The sequence below is a fragment of the Podarcis bocagei genome, assembly GCF_964188305.1.
Source record: "Podarcis bocagei genome assembly, chromosome: 16".
In the NCBI taxonomy this organism is placed as follows: Eukaryota; Metazoa; Chordata; class Lepidosauria; order Squamata; family Lacertidae; genus Podarcis; species Podarcis bocagei.
This window is the reverse complement of record NC_138142.1, coordinates 5,381,326-5,399,298: the sequence shown is the minus strand read 5'-3', so window position 1 is coordinate 5,399,298 and position 17,973 is coordinate 5,381,326. Positions and strand designations below refer to the sequence as shown.

The 17,973-nt window shown below is 45.5% G+C and overlaps 1 protein-coding gene and 1 long non-coding RNA gene across 3 annotated transcripts in view; both read left to right on the top strand.

Annotated features, from left to right (window-relative positions):
• Positions 1-12,644, top strand: part of LOC308575811 (anaphase-promoting complex subunit 5) — a 32,542-nt gene extending 19,898 nt beyond the window's left edge. For both annotated transcript variants that reach the window (XM_081174824.1, XM_081174825.1), the window contains 10 exons: positions 578-659; positions 1,504-1,593; positions 2,036-2,217; positions 3,191-3,326; positions 5,683-5,757; positions 6,818-6,939; positions 8,479-8,586; positions 10,809-10,956; positions 11,541-11,703; positions 12,121-12,644. In XM_081174824.1, coding sequence (XP_081030950.1) covers positions 578-659; positions 1,504-1,593; positions 2,036-2,217; positions 3,191-3,326; positions 5,683-5,757; positions 6,818-6,939; positions 8,479-8,586; positions 10,809-10,956; positions 11,541-11,703; positions 12,121-12,335 — 1,321 coding nt within the window. In that variant the 3' untranslated portion in view covers positions 12,336-12,644. The remainder of the gene's footprint in view (positions 1-577; positions 660-1,503; positions 1,594-2,035; positions 2,218-3,190; positions 3,327-5,682; positions 5,758-6,817; positions 6,940-8,478; positions 8,587-10,808; positions 10,957-11,540; positions 11,704-12,120) is intronic.
• On the top strand, positions 3,347-5,244 carry LOC308576119. The gene is made up of 2 exons (XR_014003105.1): positions 3,347-3,997; positions 4,510-5,244. It is a non-coding gene; the product is annotated as an uncharacterized lncRNA (long non-coding RNA).
• Positions 12,645-17,973: the final 5,329 nt, after the last annotated feature.

Here is a 17,973-nt window from a genome sequence, read left to right as displayed (position 1 = left end):
TCTTTTCCTTGCTGTGCTGAAAATGAATCAACTGAGACTGAACATTTCTCTAAAACACGATGCACAACTCACCCCCTGAGCCCCCCAGCAAGACTTGAGAGCCAGCCACTTTTTCAATGAGCCAAGGAGGGAGAAGGGGGGACCTCAGCGTGCCAGTGGGGGAAGAGGGATTGTCTTCTCTCTCTTTATGCTGATCTCCACACAGACATATCCAGCTGGTCCCTTGGCCTATTTTCCCAGCTGCTGTTGCTACCACTCCTGCTTCTGCCTTCCGGAGCTGACCCCTTGCACTGTGGTTGCATTTCCGTGCAAAGGTCCCAGAGTGTACTGTGGACCAGAAGTGCTCCCCCCCCCCCCCAGCTCTTAGCATCAAGATTCTACTTATTGCTAACCCTGAAGTCCACTGGGAGGGGTGGGGAATCAACAATGGGATATGATCTTTTTGGCCCCTGACAGTTCCAGGCCCTGCTCCTACCAGATCCCTGGGTTTTTTCACCTCCCTGCCTGTAACATCTCGTTGTTGGATGAGTCTGCATGAAGAGATTCTTGGCTACCTCTGTGTTTCCTTTGACTGTAGCCAGCAGGCTGAGCTCGCCCTTCAGGAAGCTATCCGGATTGCTCAGGAGTCCAATGACCACGTCTGCCTGCAGCATTGCCTGGTAAGATGATGGAAGCTTTCAGCTGGTGTGACAGAACTGTTGCGCACTTCCTTTCCATACTGGTGCCTTCACAGATGCTGTTCCTATTTGCCATAAACTCTGAGGATCGGACAGGCTGCAGGTCTGCAAAAATCTTGGCTGGTTTTACTAAACGGCTTAAAATTGTGATCTGTTGTTTCCATCCAGCCCATGTTTCATCTAGTTTAAAAAAAGAAACGAAGAAAACAATTGATTTGTTAGGTTTTAAAAGCTGATTCTTTGCCTCCAGCTGGCTCTGGCCGTAACAAGTATGGCTGTGTAAAAGCATTCTTTTGCTTAATCTGTATTCCTTAACAATTTGAACACTGCACTGGGAGCTTAAATGCTTGTAGGAGTTTAATCTTTACTGGTAAATGCCTTGGCTTCTGTAGGTTTTCCTTCCCCTTTAATGGCACCAATTTGAGAGAGAAGATTCCTGCCTCAATGGCAGAATAAAAACTTTAAAGCTGTGAAACATCAGAAGCAGCATCAACCACTGTCAAAACCTATGACCATAACTCTGTGGGTCCCATTGATTTGTGGTCCACTGGCATCCATTCTTAATGTGAGGCTCACTTTTGGCATGCTTGACTCCTGAAAGGCTGTTTGCAGGCATCTATAAAAGAGGAGAATCTACTGCTCCTCTCTTGTGTCTGTGGACCAGCCTTCCCCTACCTGGTATCCTCCTAATGTTTTGGACTACATCTCCCGTTGGCTCCAGCCAGCACATGCTGTACTCCTAGGCCTCTAGAAGGTACCAAGTTATGGAAGACTGATTTAAACTATTATGCAACATTCATTCCCCCCTTAACTCTTCATTTTCCAGAGCTGGCTGTACATCTTGGAGCAGAAAAGGTCGGACAGCTGTGTGCTCTTGGAGCACTCTGTGAAGAAAGCCGTCTATTTCGGATTGCCAGTATGTCTCTCCCACCCTTATTTATCCATTCCTTTGTCATTATAACCGTTTTAACCAGCCCTTGGATTAAATGTGTTAAGGGCTGTTAGCAATAAGCAAAACTTCAGTTTTTACAGTTGTAAAAGGCAATCACAGCAGATTTCCCTTTAAAAAAAATACATTGGATGCTTGGCTGCAGCCCTCCCTGGGAGAAGGTTCTGTAACTGGGGTGACACACCCAAAAGCACCCTGTTCGCAGTTGCTCCCCCAAACACACCTTATCCTTGGAGATGCCAGGGACTAAACCTGGGACTTCCTGCAGGCACTCTGCCGCTGAGCTGCCTCCCTTCTCCAAACTCTGGCCCTGCGAGCTTGGCTCTTGTCGTTTGCTTGGGGCTCTCGTTGACTAATTGCTTCCCTTTTCAAATTCTGTGACTTTGTTTATTTTGTTCCTTTCTCCTAGTACTTAGCTTCCCTGGGGATCCAGTCCTTGGTTCAGCAAAGAGCTTTTGCAGGGAAGACTGCCAACAAACTAATGGGCGCCTTAAAGGACTCTGACCTCTTGCACTGGAAACACAGCTTGTCCGAACTCATTGACATCAGCATTGCCCAGAAGACGGCCATTTGGAGACTGTACGGTCGCAGGTAGAGCAGACCCTTATCCATCCGCTTGTGCCTGCCTCGTGCTCTGATTCTGCAGGAATGGGGAAAGGCTGCTGAATGTGGTGTTGGTCACAGACTTAGGCTTCCTGATAATCTCTGCTGTCAGTTAAAAACAAAAGTTTCTAAAATGGGTGGGTGCAAAAATAAAAATTCTAAAACCCCGGAAGCTTGTGGCCAACCATTCCTTCCATTTCCGGTATTCAAGCTGTGAGTGCTGCTGCATATGTAACCATTGTGGCACCACTCATGCACAGGAAAGATTGACCAGCAGGCTTGGCAGAACCCCATCAGCTGCAGAAGTACCAAAAATCGGAATATAGTTGGCAGCCCCAGAGGCTTCGTCTGCTCCCTGTTGCATGATGTCTCCCTCTTGCTGTAGGTTGCACCACGGCTGCACAGCAGGCCCACCTGCTCCAGGGGGGAAACAGCTTCAGGTGGGAGAAGACAAAAAACAGCTCAATCCAACTTATTTTATTCAATATATGTACAACTTGACTTTGCCAGAAGAAGATGCAGTGAACCTACAGGGAAGTCCTAAAGAACTGAGCATGCTCAGTGGCGATGGAATGCTGATTAATTTGGTCTGGGTGGGTGGGATGGAGTATCCAAGAGCACTGAGCAACAGCACCCCATGCTGCAACATTCTGTTGCAGATCTCACATGACCCTGCTAAACCTCAGCAGTTTGAGGGAATGCTGGATCTCCAGCTGTCAGAAGCAGGGATTCATCGCCCTACAAAGTTTCTCTGTATCCCCACAACCAGCAGAACTGAAATAAACTCTGCAAAAATAAAAAGGGAACATGCAAAAATATATATATATATTTTTTAAGGTTGCTGGCAAAGGATTTTATTTTATTTTTTACTGCAAAGTACATGAGATGCTTCTGCACATAGCCCGAGGTGCAGGGTCTGTGGCTAGCATCCTTCAGCACTTAAATCTTCCTCTTGCCTTAGCACCATGGCCCTCCAACAGGCCCAGATGTTGCTGAGCATGAACAGCCTGGAGGCCGTGAACGTGGGTGTGCAGCAGAACAACACCGAATCGTTTGCTGTGGTGCTGTGCCACCTGGCAGAACTACACGCGGAGCAGGTGGGTGGTGTGTGGGGGGGGGGACTGCATGCTCTGGTTCCACGCAGTATTTGCTCTGTAACTGGCAGTTCTTTTTCTTCCTGGAGGCTGGAGGGAGAGGTCACTCTTCCCCTGAAGCTGCACCTCGGTTCTAAAAGGCTCTGGGACGGCCTGGGAAGACTGTCCTTGGAGAAATTCAGCTTTTAAACTAGGGAGAGCAAGTCTCTGGCTGTCTTTAGCCCTCGACAGACACCCCTTTGCTGCTACAGAGAGCTTTTGCTCCAGCTTTTAGCTCCTGGAAGAGAGAGGACAAGATGTGCCAAAGCCTCAGAGGCCTAGGAATTATCTGCTTCTCCTGACTGCTCAGTTTTTTCCCACCAGCCTTTTGCTGTTCTGTTAATATTGTTTTTGCTTTGTTCTGTGGTTTTTAATACAGTGGATGCTCGGGTTGCGAACGTGATCTGTGTGGGAAGCACGTTCGCAACCCGCAGCACCGCGTCTGCGCATGCGTGGGTCGCGATTTGGCACTACTGCACATGCGCAAAGCGCAATTTGGCGCTTCTGTGCAACTGCCGAAACCCAGAAGTAACCCGTTCCAGTACTTCTGGGTTTCGGCGCGGTGCGCAACCCGAAATCACACAACCCGAAGCATCTGTAACCCAAGGTATGACTGTAATACAATTTTAATAAAAGTACGGTATATACGATATACGATATCTTTATTGTCATTGTCCCTTGCGGAACAATGAAATTGAAAAACTACATAAAAACTACATAAAACTACCACAAAACTACATAAAACATTCAAAAACCCCTAAAAACTCTAAAACCCCATTTTAAAATACACTATACTACAGAGACCCCTTATGCTGCGTTTAGAACCAGAATTGCATTAGCGTAGAAACTGTTTTTCAGGCGGCTAGTCCTGGCCTTTATAACCCTATACCTTCTTCCAGAAGGCAGAAGCTGAAAGAGATCATTTCCGGGGTGCATACTATCCTGCATTATCTCTGCAGCTTTCTTATGGCACCTGACAGCATAGATTTGATCTAAGGTGGGAAGACTGCACCCAATAATTCTCTCTGCAGTCTTTACAACCCTGGATAGCATTGTTTTTTCCCTGGCCGTGCATCTCCCAAACCACACGCACAGACCATAAGTTAGTACAGTGCAATGGTAGAATGCCATCAACAGGTCCTTTGAGAGATTGTTTTGATTTTAGTTGTGATGGCCTTGTAATCCACCCTAGGGCCATTTGGTGAACGGGGGCTGCTATAAGTATAGATAATGTAGGGTTGTCATATTTCAAAAAGTAAAAACCAGGACACCCTGAAAGTTGTTGAGCCCAAATGTTGTCAGGACATATGGTAGCCCTAAGATAATGTCTAATAATATATATTCAGGCATCGTCTGAATCTGCTGTGAGCATGCGTGCTTGTCTCCCTTGTCTGTCAGACTTCCAAGCCTTTTCAATCATCCTTAGGCTCCACCCCCTCATCCAGTAGGGTTGCTTTTTCTCCTTGTGGCACTCCTATCTCACCCACCAGTCAATTCAGCTGTTGCACAGTCCATGCAGGACACCAATGGATGGTGCCCACTTCCAAGATGTGGCTGGGTTCTCGGTTTCCCATTCTGGGAAAGAGCAGCTCCCATCAGACCCCACCACCTTGGCGTCAGCAAATTGATGACACTTGCCCATTGTGGAGTCCCCTTGTCAAGTGAACTCTCTGGTTGGATACTCATGCAAGTGTCGTATGTTTGATAGCTTTCCATGACTGCCCAAGTATAGCCATGATGTGCTTTGGGGATTCCACCTGAAAAAGTGAGTCTAATAGAGAATAGTTCCCTGGTCCCAGAAGGTTCTACAGCTCCTGCTTGGGTAGAACCATTTTAAATTTTCCATTTCTGCATCTGACAAAGTAGGCTATACTATGAAAAGGGGGAAAAACCAAACCTGCTCTTAAAATCAGTTATTTGCTGATAATCTGCAAGAGGCTGCTGTTTTAATGGTGTGTTAATCAGTTATTTATTTTCAGGCTGTTTCATTTTGGGGCATTTTATATTATTTTTTCTATTTTTCTTGTAAACTGCTTTGTGTACCATGGCAAAAAGGCAGGTTAGGAAATAAAAAAGAAATCAAATAAATAGTCAAGCACAGAGTCCAGTCAAAGGTAAGTTCTGTTAGGGCTCCTTCAGTGAGAGAGTTCTCACTTCTGTTGAAATCAATGTGACTTAAAAGCACTTAGCCTTAGCAGGATTGTTCCCCAAATCTTAATTTTTTTTCTTGGAGTTCCTATAGACATCAAGGTTTCTGTTTTGAGAACCAATTTCTTGAACATTTACTTCAGTCTTGTCTTTCTGTGTATGTTTGTGTCAGGGCTATTTTACAGCAGCCTCTGAAATACTGAAGCACCTCAAAGAGAGATTTCCTCCCAACAGTCAGCATGCACAGGTGAGGCCCAATGTTTGGACTGTAAGCTCCTTGGGAGCAGAGACTTATCTTTTTTTATGACATAGGGATGATGATGATGAAGAAGATGAAGCAGCAGCAGCAGCAGCAAAGCAGCAGCACTCTCAGCTTGCTTTGGGTAGCATTTCTGAACAGTGCTGTGTCCAGGATTTGAGGGGCCTTCTTAACCTCTTAAATTCCCATGCTTCACCTGGAGGAAGCTCTCTGCAGACTTAAGTGAGAATAGTTATGGTTCCCACATCTCAAAAAGGCTAATGTACAGCTGGGGAAAGACGAATGGAAAAGGTGAAAAGTAAAAGCCTACCCAAAATGTGACCAGGGATCTGGAGCAGCTCAGCTGATGAAAAAAGGCTAACATGGTGCCTCCCCAGTGCTGTTGGGCTCCCGTCTTCCTCCAGCCCCTGCCAGCATGGCCAGCGCTCAGGGAAGGTGGGAGGTGCAATCCAGCAACATCTGGAGGAGCCACAGGTTCCTCTGCCCTGGTTTAGAGATAAGGCGGCAAGTGATGCCATTATGCATGGTGTGAAGAAAGAAAAGTGATTCTCCTCCTCCTCTCCTTGGTCCTCCAAGGAAGGTGATTGGCATGAGATTCAGGGCAGGCAAGAGGAAGTCCTTTTCCACGCAGCACATGGTTAAGCAAAGGACGTGGACGAAAGAGTCTCTCCAGTAAAGGGACAGGGAGGGGACTGCAGGGATGAGTGAACTGGAAAAGAGATGCCACCTGATCCAGGAATATCGGAAAGGACTTCCGGATGCATGGACGTGACACCAGTAACGCCAGACAACTGCATCCTGGAGGATAACAATACCTGACCCATTCTGCTAAAGCAAGCACCCCATCCTCTGGGTTCTGTCATGGCCATCTTGGCTACAGCACCCTTTGATTTGTGTCAGGCCAAAGAAAGCAGAACCTGAAATGTTAGTACCTCTGTAAAATACATACCTATATGAAGTTGGCATGTCATATATTTATGGGGGGGGGGTGTAAGTAAGACTCCTGTCCTGTTTCTTTTTAACCTGATCCGGAAATGTTCTTGTCCAGCTGTGGATGCTGTTTGAGCAGAAGATCCAGTTTGACAGAGCTATGAACGATGGCAAGTACCACGTTGCTGGCTCCCTGGTGGCTGGGATTACAGCCCTGAATAGCACCGAGGGGGTTTACAGGTAAGAGATCACACACCTGCAGGAACAAGGGCCTCTCCTGATGTCCCCTTGAAACGGGATTAGCATTAACATGGGATTAAAATGCCTGTGGGATAAGGCATTGTATTCCTCTTTCTTTCTTTCTACTTGTGCTAGCTTTTCCTACTGTTACACTGTAGAAAATAATATATATATATATACGTAAGACATTTTGTACATGCATTAGTAATGCTTTACCGCATGAGTTGGGAAAAGCCTCATTGGCCCTCAGCCGTTGAGTGCATGGACTGCCAGTGCTGGATGTTTCACCACCCATCGTACAGCCCTAGGAGCTTGGAAAAACTTGCTTCTTTTAAGAAGAGAGAGAAACATAACTAGGATGCTTCCTTATTCCCTATAGGCCAGGCCACAGATCTGTGGCAGACCACCTACTCTGTGTGCAGAAGGTTCCAGGTTCAATCCCTGGCGTCTCCAGGTGAAGCTGCACAAGACGCCTGTGCGAAGCCCTGGAGAGCTGCTGCCAGTCAGTGTATGTATGACTGAGCTAGATGGAGCAAGTTCTACTATTTGTCTCCCTAGCCAAGTATTGTCTTTTCTGGCTGGCAGCAGCTCTTCTGGAGCTCAGGCAGTCTTTCCTCGCTTGCCACCCAATGCCAGAGATCGGGCCTGGGCCTTCCTGCCCCTCTGCGTGCCCCCCCTCCCTCCGCAGCGTCTGAGCAAGCTGCATTCTGCATACCATGCAATGCTCTGGTTAGGGCAGGATGCCACCCGGGAGCCCATAAATAGAGGGAAAGCAAACAATTTCTAACGCCCCCTTTCTGAAAAGTCTGTTGCCCGATGCCAGTTGGCTCTTGCCATGGCGAGGTGACTTTTGCCTTGCCGAGTTCTGTGACCTTTCAGGTGCGTTGGTGGGAGAGGGGTTATTTGTTTGTTGGTTATTATGTTATGAATTTTTGCGTTTTTATACTGTAAACTCATCCTTGGATGAAGGGCAGTATATAAATTTAATAAATAAAATAAAAATAAAAGAAGCAATTAAAATGCAATTAAAAACCACTATGAATATATAAAGTGGACACACCATGGGCCACCTGAATGAAACTTGCAGGCCACAGTTTCGGAGCCCCTGCATTAGGATTGAATCAGAAACTATTGACGCTTCATTGCAATCCATTCTTTTCATTATACTATTAGAAGTCTGTATTTTATTTTGAATAATTATATCCTGCATTTCATCATCTAGGTCTCAAAGCAGCTTACTATGATTAAAAAAACCCCAGACAATATACAAAATTTTAAACGTAAATTAAACCACAGAAATTTAAATTCTCAGAAATTTTTAAAAGAACATGAGGAATTTATTTCTTTATTTCTTTATTGTTTTTAGTGGTTGGTGACTGTAAGGCCCTAAAATGTGGGATACAAGTAAATAAAATCTTACTCTTGATCCAGCCAAAAATAAGCACTTTGACATCCCTTTGATTTTGAGCACTTGAAATCACTGCAAATTGGACGTGCTTCAGACTCCATTTTGGGGGCTCCTGGGATTCTGTCTTCCAGAAAAGCCATCCTGCTTAAAGCGCAGAATCAAATGTCTGAGGCGCACAAACTCCTGCAGAAGCTCTTGATTCACTGCCAGAAAATTAAGAACACTGAGATGGTGATCAGGTAAGCATTGAGTTTCCCTGGGGGCCTTCTAAGAGCCCTGCGGCCGTGGGGTGAGGCTGGGGGTCCTGCTGGGCCTCTTTCGTGGGCCTGGGGGAAGCTCACAGGGCTTTCCTGTAGCAGCTCCCCGCATGCAGAATGCTCTCCCCAGGGAGGCCCACCTGGTATCAGGGCAGCCCTCATTTCAGCACTAACAAATAAGGCTTTGCTTTCCTGGCATTTGGGCAGCACCAGTATTTTGATTACATTATAAACATGCTTGTGTATTTTTATTGTTGTTGTTTTTACTCTGCTTGTAAATCACTTTAGACTTTTTATTGTATTTTATTTATTTATTTTAAAAATAAGAATAAAATCCTTGTGCATTTTTATTATTCTGGCTGTAATTCACTTCAGATATCTTGTAGTGTGCTTCCTTTCACACTGCTTCCTCTGTTTTATTCTCTCCATTTCCTGCAAGAAGGGCTGGGGCTATAATACCAGCTTCAAGTGCTGGGCAGGGCCTGTGGCTCAGTAGGAAAGCACTTGCTTTGTAGGCAGAAGGTCCTGGATTCCGTTCCCAGCACCCCTAGGTAGGAATAGGTATGTCTCCTCTCTGAAAGTATAGTGTCTAGACCAGTGGTTCTCAAACGTGGGTCCCCAGCTGTTGTTGGACTACAACTCCCATCATCCCTAGCTGGCTGGACCAGTGGTCAAGGATGATGAGAGTTGCAGTCCAACATGGCTGGGGACCCAGGTTTGTGAAGCCCTGGTCTAGATCAAGGGAACTAATAGCACCGCTCTATCCTGCCTTGGTCAGACCCAGCCTGGAGTCCTGTGTCCAGTTCCCAGCTGAGAAGCTGGAAGGTATGTAAAGCAGGGTGAGCAGGATGGTCCAGGGTCTGGAATCCAAGCCTTATGAAGAACAGTTGAGGGAATTGGGTATGTTTCGCCTGGAGAAGAGGAGAGGTGATATCTGAAGGGCTGTCACGTGGAGGATGGAGCAGGCTTGTTTTCTCCTGCTCCAGAGGGTGGGACCCAAACCAATGGCTTCAAGCTCCAACTAAACCTCAGGAAGAACTTTCTGCTGGTAGGAGCTGTTCGACAGTAGAATGGACTATCTTGGAATCTGTAGACTCTCTTTCAATGGAGGTTTTTAAGCAGAGGTTGGATGGGCCATCTGTCGGGGATTCTTTGACTGCATCTCCTGCATTGTAGCGGGTTGAACTCCAGTACGTTTCTGAGCACAATTCAAAGTGTTGGTGCTGACCTTTCAAGCCCTAAACGACCTCGATCCAGTCAATTTGAAGGAGCGTCTCCACCCCCATTGTTTTACCCGGGGTCAGTGGTCCAGCGCCGAGGGCCTTCTGGCAGTTCCCTCACTGCGAGAAGCCAAGTTACAGGGAACCAGGCAGAGGGCCTTCTCAGTGGTGGCACCCACCCTGTGGAACACCCTTCCACCAGATGTCAAAGAGAACAACAACTACCAGACTTTTAGACGACATCTGAAGGCAGCCCTGTTTAAGGAAGCTTTTAACGTTTGGTGTATTATTGTACAGTGGTGCCTCGCAAGACGAAATTAATCCGTTCCGCGAGTCTCTTCGTCTAGCGGTTTTTTCGTCTTGCAAAGCAACCCTATTAGCGGATTAGTGCTATTAGCAGTTTAGCGGCTATTAAAGGCTTAGCGGCTATTAAAGGCTTAGCGGCTTAGCAGCTAAAAGGCTATTAGCGGCTTAGCGGCTTAGAAAAAGGGGGGGGGAAGCGAAAAAAATCGCAAGACTCGCAAGACTTTTTCGTTTTGCGAAGCAAGCCCATAGGGAAATTCGTCTTGCGAAGCGCATCGAAAAACGGAAAACCCTTTCGTCTAGCGGGTTTTTCGTCTTGCGAGGCATTCGTCTTGCGGGGCACCACTGTATTTTAATATTGTGTTGGAAGCCGCCCAAAGTGGCTGGGGAAACCTAGCCAGATGGACGGGGTATAAATAATAAATTATTATTATTATTATTTATTATTATTATTATTATTATTATTATTATTATTATTATTACATTTTGGGCCCCTTCTAACTCTAAAATTCTGTGGCTCTATGAAACCCTGGAGAGCCACTGCTGCCATACTTGACAATTGGGATCAGTGGTCTGACTTGATAGGCCGTAGCTTCCTACATTCCTAAGAGTTGGGTTTCCCGCTCCTCTACTTACGCACACTGTTGTATTTCTTTCCTTGCTCCCCCCTGCATGACTTAGTGTCCTCCTGTCCATTGCTGAGCTCTACTGGAGGTCTCTGTGCCACACAATAGCTCTGCCCGTCCTGCTCCAGGCACTGGCTCTGTCCCAGGAATACCGCCTCCAGTACTTGGCCTCTGAAACCATCCTCAACTTGGCTTTCTCCCAGGTATATTTGGCACAAGCAGTACCTGCTTTGCTCTTCCTGCTCCTTTATGCAGTTCTATCAGTGTGCTGTAAGGGGACAGCTCCTTGCCCCAAGAGGCTTGCAGTTTAAAATTCGATGCACAAAAAGAAATGGTAAAACTTACCATATAAGTTTAATACATCTATCAGTGTTTAATTGTTTTTAAATGATTGCTCTATTTATGTTTTCAGGGGTTCTTATTTTTATCTGTAGATAAATATATATTTTTATGTATATTAATCTATAATAATTATAACAAAAGGGGGATAATAGGCATTTATTTCATTCTCCTGTACTTGGGCTTAGTGAATGACCTTGGAATGTGGGATCTAAAATAGCCGTTCACCAACATAATCTGTAGTTGGGACTCCAAATCCCATCAGTCCCGGCCAGCGCAGCCAGCCATTGGGGATGGTGGGAATTGTAGTCCACTCACATCTGGGAGCGTCACAAGTTCCCCAAACCCCGTTTTAACTTCTACACAATACCTAATTCAGCAAAGCGAAATCTAAACCAGCAGGTGATGATCTCTGCCTGACATTGGGGGGCTCCCGCTTCCCTTCCAGCTAATCCTTGGCATTCCCGAGCAAGCGCTGAGCATTTTGCACATGGCGATTGAGCCCATCCTGGCTCACGGGGCAGTGCTGGACAAAGGAGCCGCCATCTTCCTGGTGGCCAAGTGCCAGGTCGCCTCTGCTGCCTCCTACCCTCCCCAGAAGAAGGCGGAAGGTAAGACCTCCCCGTGCACCTCCTCATCTCTATTCCATAGGCATGCGAGTGAAACGATATATTGCGGGTGGGAGGACTCAGCCCAAGAGGCACAGGCCTTCAAGGGCATCCCTTGGGTACACACCCCACCCTCCGTCCTCTGCCCAGGGACACAGTCCAGCCAGGGAAGTGATATGGGAAGGGGACGGAGCAGGGCCAAGGACAGGCGTGGCTGGTGGAGGCTTGGTTCAGGCAGAATCCCAAAGGCCCAGATAGGCAGCTGGCTTTATAATCTATTTAATCAACTGTGTTTTAATATATTTCACTGTTTAATCTTTGAGGGGGGGTGGTTTAACAGCTGGGCAAAATATGGATTTTATGAAACAAACATGACAAATGTTTAAGCAGGAGAAGAAAAGCTTTGTTCTTTTTCGACAGCTCTGGAGTCAGCTATCCTGAACCTCAACGAAGCCAAAACCTATTTTGCCAAGGTGGACTGTAAGGAGCAGCTCCGGGATGTCCTTTATCTCCAGGCCAGGCTGTTCCACAGCCTTGGCAAGGCCCAGGAGAGGAACCAGTGTGCCATGCTCTTCCGCCAGCTGCACCAGGAGCTCCCTGCGCGGGGGGTCCCCTTGATCAACGCCTTCAAATGAGCCCTTTGAGCAGAGGGCCTCACTCCAGAACAACAGGGCTCAGCGCCGTTCTACTTCAGCAGGACTTGGGCAAGAGAACTCTCAAATAGATGGCCTCCTAATCCGTTCCTCTGCAGCAGCCTTTCCGAGACTAGTCCTGTCCTCATGTTTGGGTTGGGACTGATGAGGTGGTAGTCCAAAACATCTGGAGTTTCTCCCCCACCTCCTTCCATTTATTATTATATGTCTCTTGTTTTGTGCAATCCTCAGCATTTGGAAATCCGTACCAATAAAGTTGTAGGTTTTGGGGTTTTTTCTTGCTACAAAGAAGGATGTTTCTGTCTGCGCTGAAATATGTTTCGCTTTGGCTGCAATTCATGGTTTGCTTGGGGATTTCCTGCCCTCCTTCTTCTTGCAGCCGAGACTTGAGCATTTGGCTGTACAAGTGGCTCCAATGTAGGGAAAGTAGGCTTTAGGAACACAAAAGGTTAGTTGTGTGGGCAACTAATTGGCGACTTACTTGCGAATTGTGCAATTTCTTCATAAAGTGTGGGACTTCTGCCCGCCTCCCCTGTGCTTGGAAACACAGAAGTGGTTGGCTCAGAAAGGACTAAGAGCCTCTATGCCTGGCTTGGATGCAGTACAGTCACTTTCTTAAACTACTTCTAGGTTCCACAAAGCATGCCATCCTCACCAGCTTCTAAGGAAAAGAACAAAATTTCTAGCTCTCGTGGATGTCTCAGGAGATCTGAAACCACATGAACAAAGGCAACTCCAGCTTCACCACAATAGTTTAAACATTATGTCTCCTACGTATCCTGACCTTACAGTGAGCTCTATGGGGGGCTCTCTTAGGATTGATCTGGGCACTTCTGTTGGTGCAGAAGACCGTGACTTGGTTGCCTGTTGGGGCATATTTGCCTTGTTTACGGGGCTGTCAGTTCGCTAACGAGCCAAGCTCAAGGTGTTGATACTGACTTCAAAGTTCCTGTACAGCTTACCTGAGAGACTGCCTTATCCCTTGTACACCCAGTAGGTGGCTGCAGTCTGCAGGAGAGTTTCTCTTGCAAGTTCCAGAGATCTCAGAAGCCCGCTCTGCAGAAACTCGGAGCAGGGCTTTTAGTGAGGCGGCTGCTGTTGTATGGAATAGCTTTCCCCTCAAGATACAACAAACACTCATTATCTGCACTTCCTGGAAAGAGTCAAAGGTATTTTTGTTCCAGCAGCCTTTCCCAGCTGGATAAATGGGTCTTCACCATGGTTTTAATCTTCTAAATGCACTTGTTGCTTTTGTGTTTTTAATTGTGTGTAAATCGCCTTGAGACGGAAGCTCAACCCAAAAATGTTTACAAAAATACATATATTGGGGAAAACTACATACAAATGAATGTATTAAGATAGCTGGCAAAAATGTGCATGTAAGTCAAAGCTGCATCAAAAAAACACACTGTTTATTAGGAGAAATTCACATTAAATTGTTGAGAAATTTTCATGCTTTTTTAAAAAAGAAATTGCTGTGGAAATGTGGAAAACTGAAGATAGGAAAAATAAAAAACATAGAGACCTGAAAACGGCAGATTTGTCTTTCCCTGGCAACTACAAGATGCTGAACTGTTGAGTGAGGTGGGGTGGGTGGAATGGAATGGAGTATCCTGGCAGATGGGGTAACTGGCTTGCTAGAACCCTGAACAGAAGTGCTCCACGTTACCACATATTGTTGCAGGTCCTCTGTGTCAGTGCCCTTTCCATTTACAGTGGTGCCCCGCAAGACGAATGCCTCGCAAGACGAAAAACTCGCTAGACGAAAGGGTTTTCCGTTTTTGCGTTGCTTCGCTAGACGAATTTCCCTATGGGCTTGCTTCGCAAGACGAAAACGTCTTGCGCTTTTTTTTAAAAGCCGCTTGAAGAGGTGCAGTTGCGACAGACCGTGCTTCGCAAGACGAAAAACATCGCAAGACGAAAAGACTCGCGGAACGAATTCTTTTCGTCTTGCAAGGCACCACTGAACATATATGCAGTCTTCGTATCCAGTTCAGAGCCACAGTTCCTGCCATGACCACATAACAGCGAGAGGGTGTTTACCCAATGGATCATGTTGTGTTTGTGTGTGTTCCTGCAAGACTGGTTCAAATCCTCAATGGACGGCCTTGGGAAATCATCTGTGCCTCATCTCTCCCACCTGCAAAATGGGAATAAATAATTTATAGGGGTGAGAGTTGTAAAATGCCATGTGTGCTTGAATGACCTGATCAGGGGAGCTGCTGGCTTTTGCTGGGAGGGAGAGGAGGGGCCACACACAGGATAGACACACCCTGGGTACTCCCATCTTTTGGACTGGCCTGACAAACTGGGATTGGCGAGTTCTGAATCAACTCACGCTGGCCTAAACTACTTTTTCTTATTTTGCAGGTGAATAAAAAGAAAACCGCTGAGTCGGAAAATTGGTTTTGCATTTCATGTCTATTTGACCGTATATACTGGGGCAGGGTAGCCTTATGGTTGACTTTGCTTGTTATATAGGAACCCCTTCCAGTTTTGTGTTATCTGCAAATTTGATCAGGATGCCCTTGAGTCCATCATCCAAGTCGTTGATAAAGATGTTGAATAAGACCGGGCCCAAGACAGAACCCTGTGGCACCCCACTAGTCACTCTTCTCCAGGATGAAGAGGAACCATTGATGAGCACCCTTTGGGTTCTGTCAGTCAGCCAGTTACAAATCCACTGAGTGGTAGCATAGTCAAGACCGCATTTTACCAGCTTCTTTACAAGAATATCATGGGGCACCTTGTCAAATGCCTTGCTGAAATCAAGGTAGGCTATATCCACTGCGTTCCCTTCATCTACCAGGCTTGTAATCCTGTCAAAAAACGAGATCAGGTTAGTCTGACATGACTTATTTTTCAGAAATCCATGCTGACTATTGGTGATCACAGCATTCCTTTCTAGGTGCTCACAGACTGTTTGCTTAATGATCTGCTCCAGAATCTTCCCTGGTATTGATGTCAGACTGACTGGGCGGTAATTATTTGGGTCCTCTCTTTCCCCCCCTTTTGAAAATAGGGACAACATTTGCCCTCCTCCAGTCTGCCGGGACTTCGCCTGTTCTCCAGGAATTCTCAAAGATGACTGCCAGTGGTTCTGAGATCACATCTGCCAGTTCTTTTAATACTCTTGGATGCAGTTCATCTGGCCCTGGAGACTTAAATACATCTAAACTAGCCAAGTATTCTTGTACTATCTCCTTAGTTATTCTGGGCTGTGTTTCCTTTGCTGAATCATTTGCTCCAAATTCTTCAGGTTGGGCATTGTTTTCTTTATCGGAGAAGACTGAGGCAAAGAAGGCATTGAGGAGTTCAGCCCTTTCTGTGTCCCCTGTTTGCATTTCACCATCTTCTCCTCTGAGTGACCCCACTGTTTCTTTGTTCTTCCTTTTGCTGCGAACATACCCATAAAAGCCTTTTTTGTTACTTTTAACCTCTCTAGCAAGCCTGAGTTCATTCTGTGCTTTAGCTTTTCTGACTTTGTATCTACACGTGCTGGCTATTTGTTTGAATTCCTCTTTGGTGGTTTCCCCCCTTTTCCATTTTCTGTACACATCCTTTTTTAATCTTAACTCAGTTAAAAGTTCTTTAGATAGCCACCCTGGCTTCTTTAGGCACCTTCCATGTTTCCGTCTCATTGGTATTGCCTGACGTTGTGCTTTTACTATCTCCCTCTTAACAAACTCCCAGCCATCATGAACTCCCTTTCCTTTTAGTATTACTGTCCATGGGATCTCACCCAGCACTTCCCTAAGTTTTCCCGAAAGTCGGCTTTCTTAAAGTCAAGAAATTGAGTCCTAGTATGCTTGGCTGCTCCTTTCCGCTGTATAGTAAACTTCAGAAGAGCATGATCACTCGCGCCTAATGATCCTTCCACTTCTACCCCACTAACCAGGTCATCAACATTGGTTAGGACCAGATCTAAAATGGCTGTTCCTCTTGTTGCTTCTCCCACTTTCTGGACAATGAAGTTGTCTGCAAGGCCAGTGAGGAATCTGTTTGACCTTATGCTCTTGGCTGAGTTTGACATCCAACAAATAGTTTGACATCCAACAAATAAGTTTGACATCCAACAAATAGATAATTGATTGGGTTGATAAGGATTGATAAGGATTCTCTCCACCCTTTCGTCTTAGTGATCAATAAATATTCTGAGAAACAAGACCTTCAAAACAAAGCCCTGAAGTATCCCACTTGCAATATCCCCAAACTCTGATGAGAATCTATTTATAGACACTCCATGTGTTCTGTTGTCCTACAAGTTCTCTATCCATCAGATTGTATAATCATCTAGCCCATATTTCTCTCATTCAGTAACTAAAAATCATGGCGAACACTGTCAGAGAGTTTCCTGAAACCAAGATGGTGTACCATACTTGTGAAACCTCCATGCCCTCATGCACACACAACTTGCCTGTGGAGTCTTGTGGATTGCTGAAATGATGGCCATGTTGGCAGAGACTTCAGAGATACATCCCCCAATGAAAGCTATCAGATTGTTTTGGTTGTCACATTTGAAGTTGGGGACAAACCTATGTTCTGTGGAGAGCAGGCTGAGGGTGGCCTTGTAGGTCATCCTTGCAGTGTAGTAGCTATTGAGGATACGAAACCCCAGAGAGATATTGGATAAGATGTTGGGATTCTCGTTGATTTCTTTGACAGCAAATGCTAAGGCCAGAGCGTGCTGGTAGTTCCTTGGTACTGATCTGCAAGACATTTAGCAGCTGTTTAATAAAACCACAGCTATAACAACAACAAGAACGACTTGTGCACTTCATCATCACATCTCTACAGGTTTCTAGGATTAAACTGTAGTTTATAACTGCACAAGATTATATACCAAAGTACAAAAATAAGACCTATGAAATAAATATTTCTCCAGTCAATTAATTATCTAAATGCTCATACAGTTCCAGGACTTTTTAATGCTTAAGAAAACATTACAAATGGAAAGTACAATGAAATCCTTTCCCCAGATACTCTTGTATTGTACTGGAGTCAATTCACAAATCACCTTTCTTTAAGAAAAAGGGGGGAAAGGTCAGTATCGTATTTAATATGATTTAATAACTTTACAATTCTATGATTCTAAATTAAAAAGTATGAAGAACAAATAGGGAAAAGTTTCTGTTTGTAAATATTGGCCTATCTAACGATACTTCCACAAGAGGGTTAGGTTTGCTTTGCCCCTCTAAAGTCTGTTATGTATTGCATCAATAGCCCTATGTTTCTCCCTGTATGATGTGAGAGAGTAAGCTTTGCAAACTAGATGTGTTAAAACAGGAATAAGAAACATGTCCATTTCTCTAAAATATAGCAATATGAAACCAAATGTCAGAAATACCTGAAGTCTGAAATGGCAAGGGAAGGGGTGAGATTGAGATCAAGGATGAAATACAACAAAGTGTAGCGAGAGCAGAAATGAAATAGCTTTAAGCAGGACTTTTTTCAGCCAGAACTCACTGGAACTCAGTTCTGGCACCTCTCAGGTGGGCGCCATTGCCATTCTAAGAGAACAAGGTGCTTATGATGAGTTCTGGCACCTCTTTTTCTAGAAAAATAGCACTAGTTTTAAGGTTTCCTCATTTTGCCACTCATTTAAAAAGGAATAGGACTC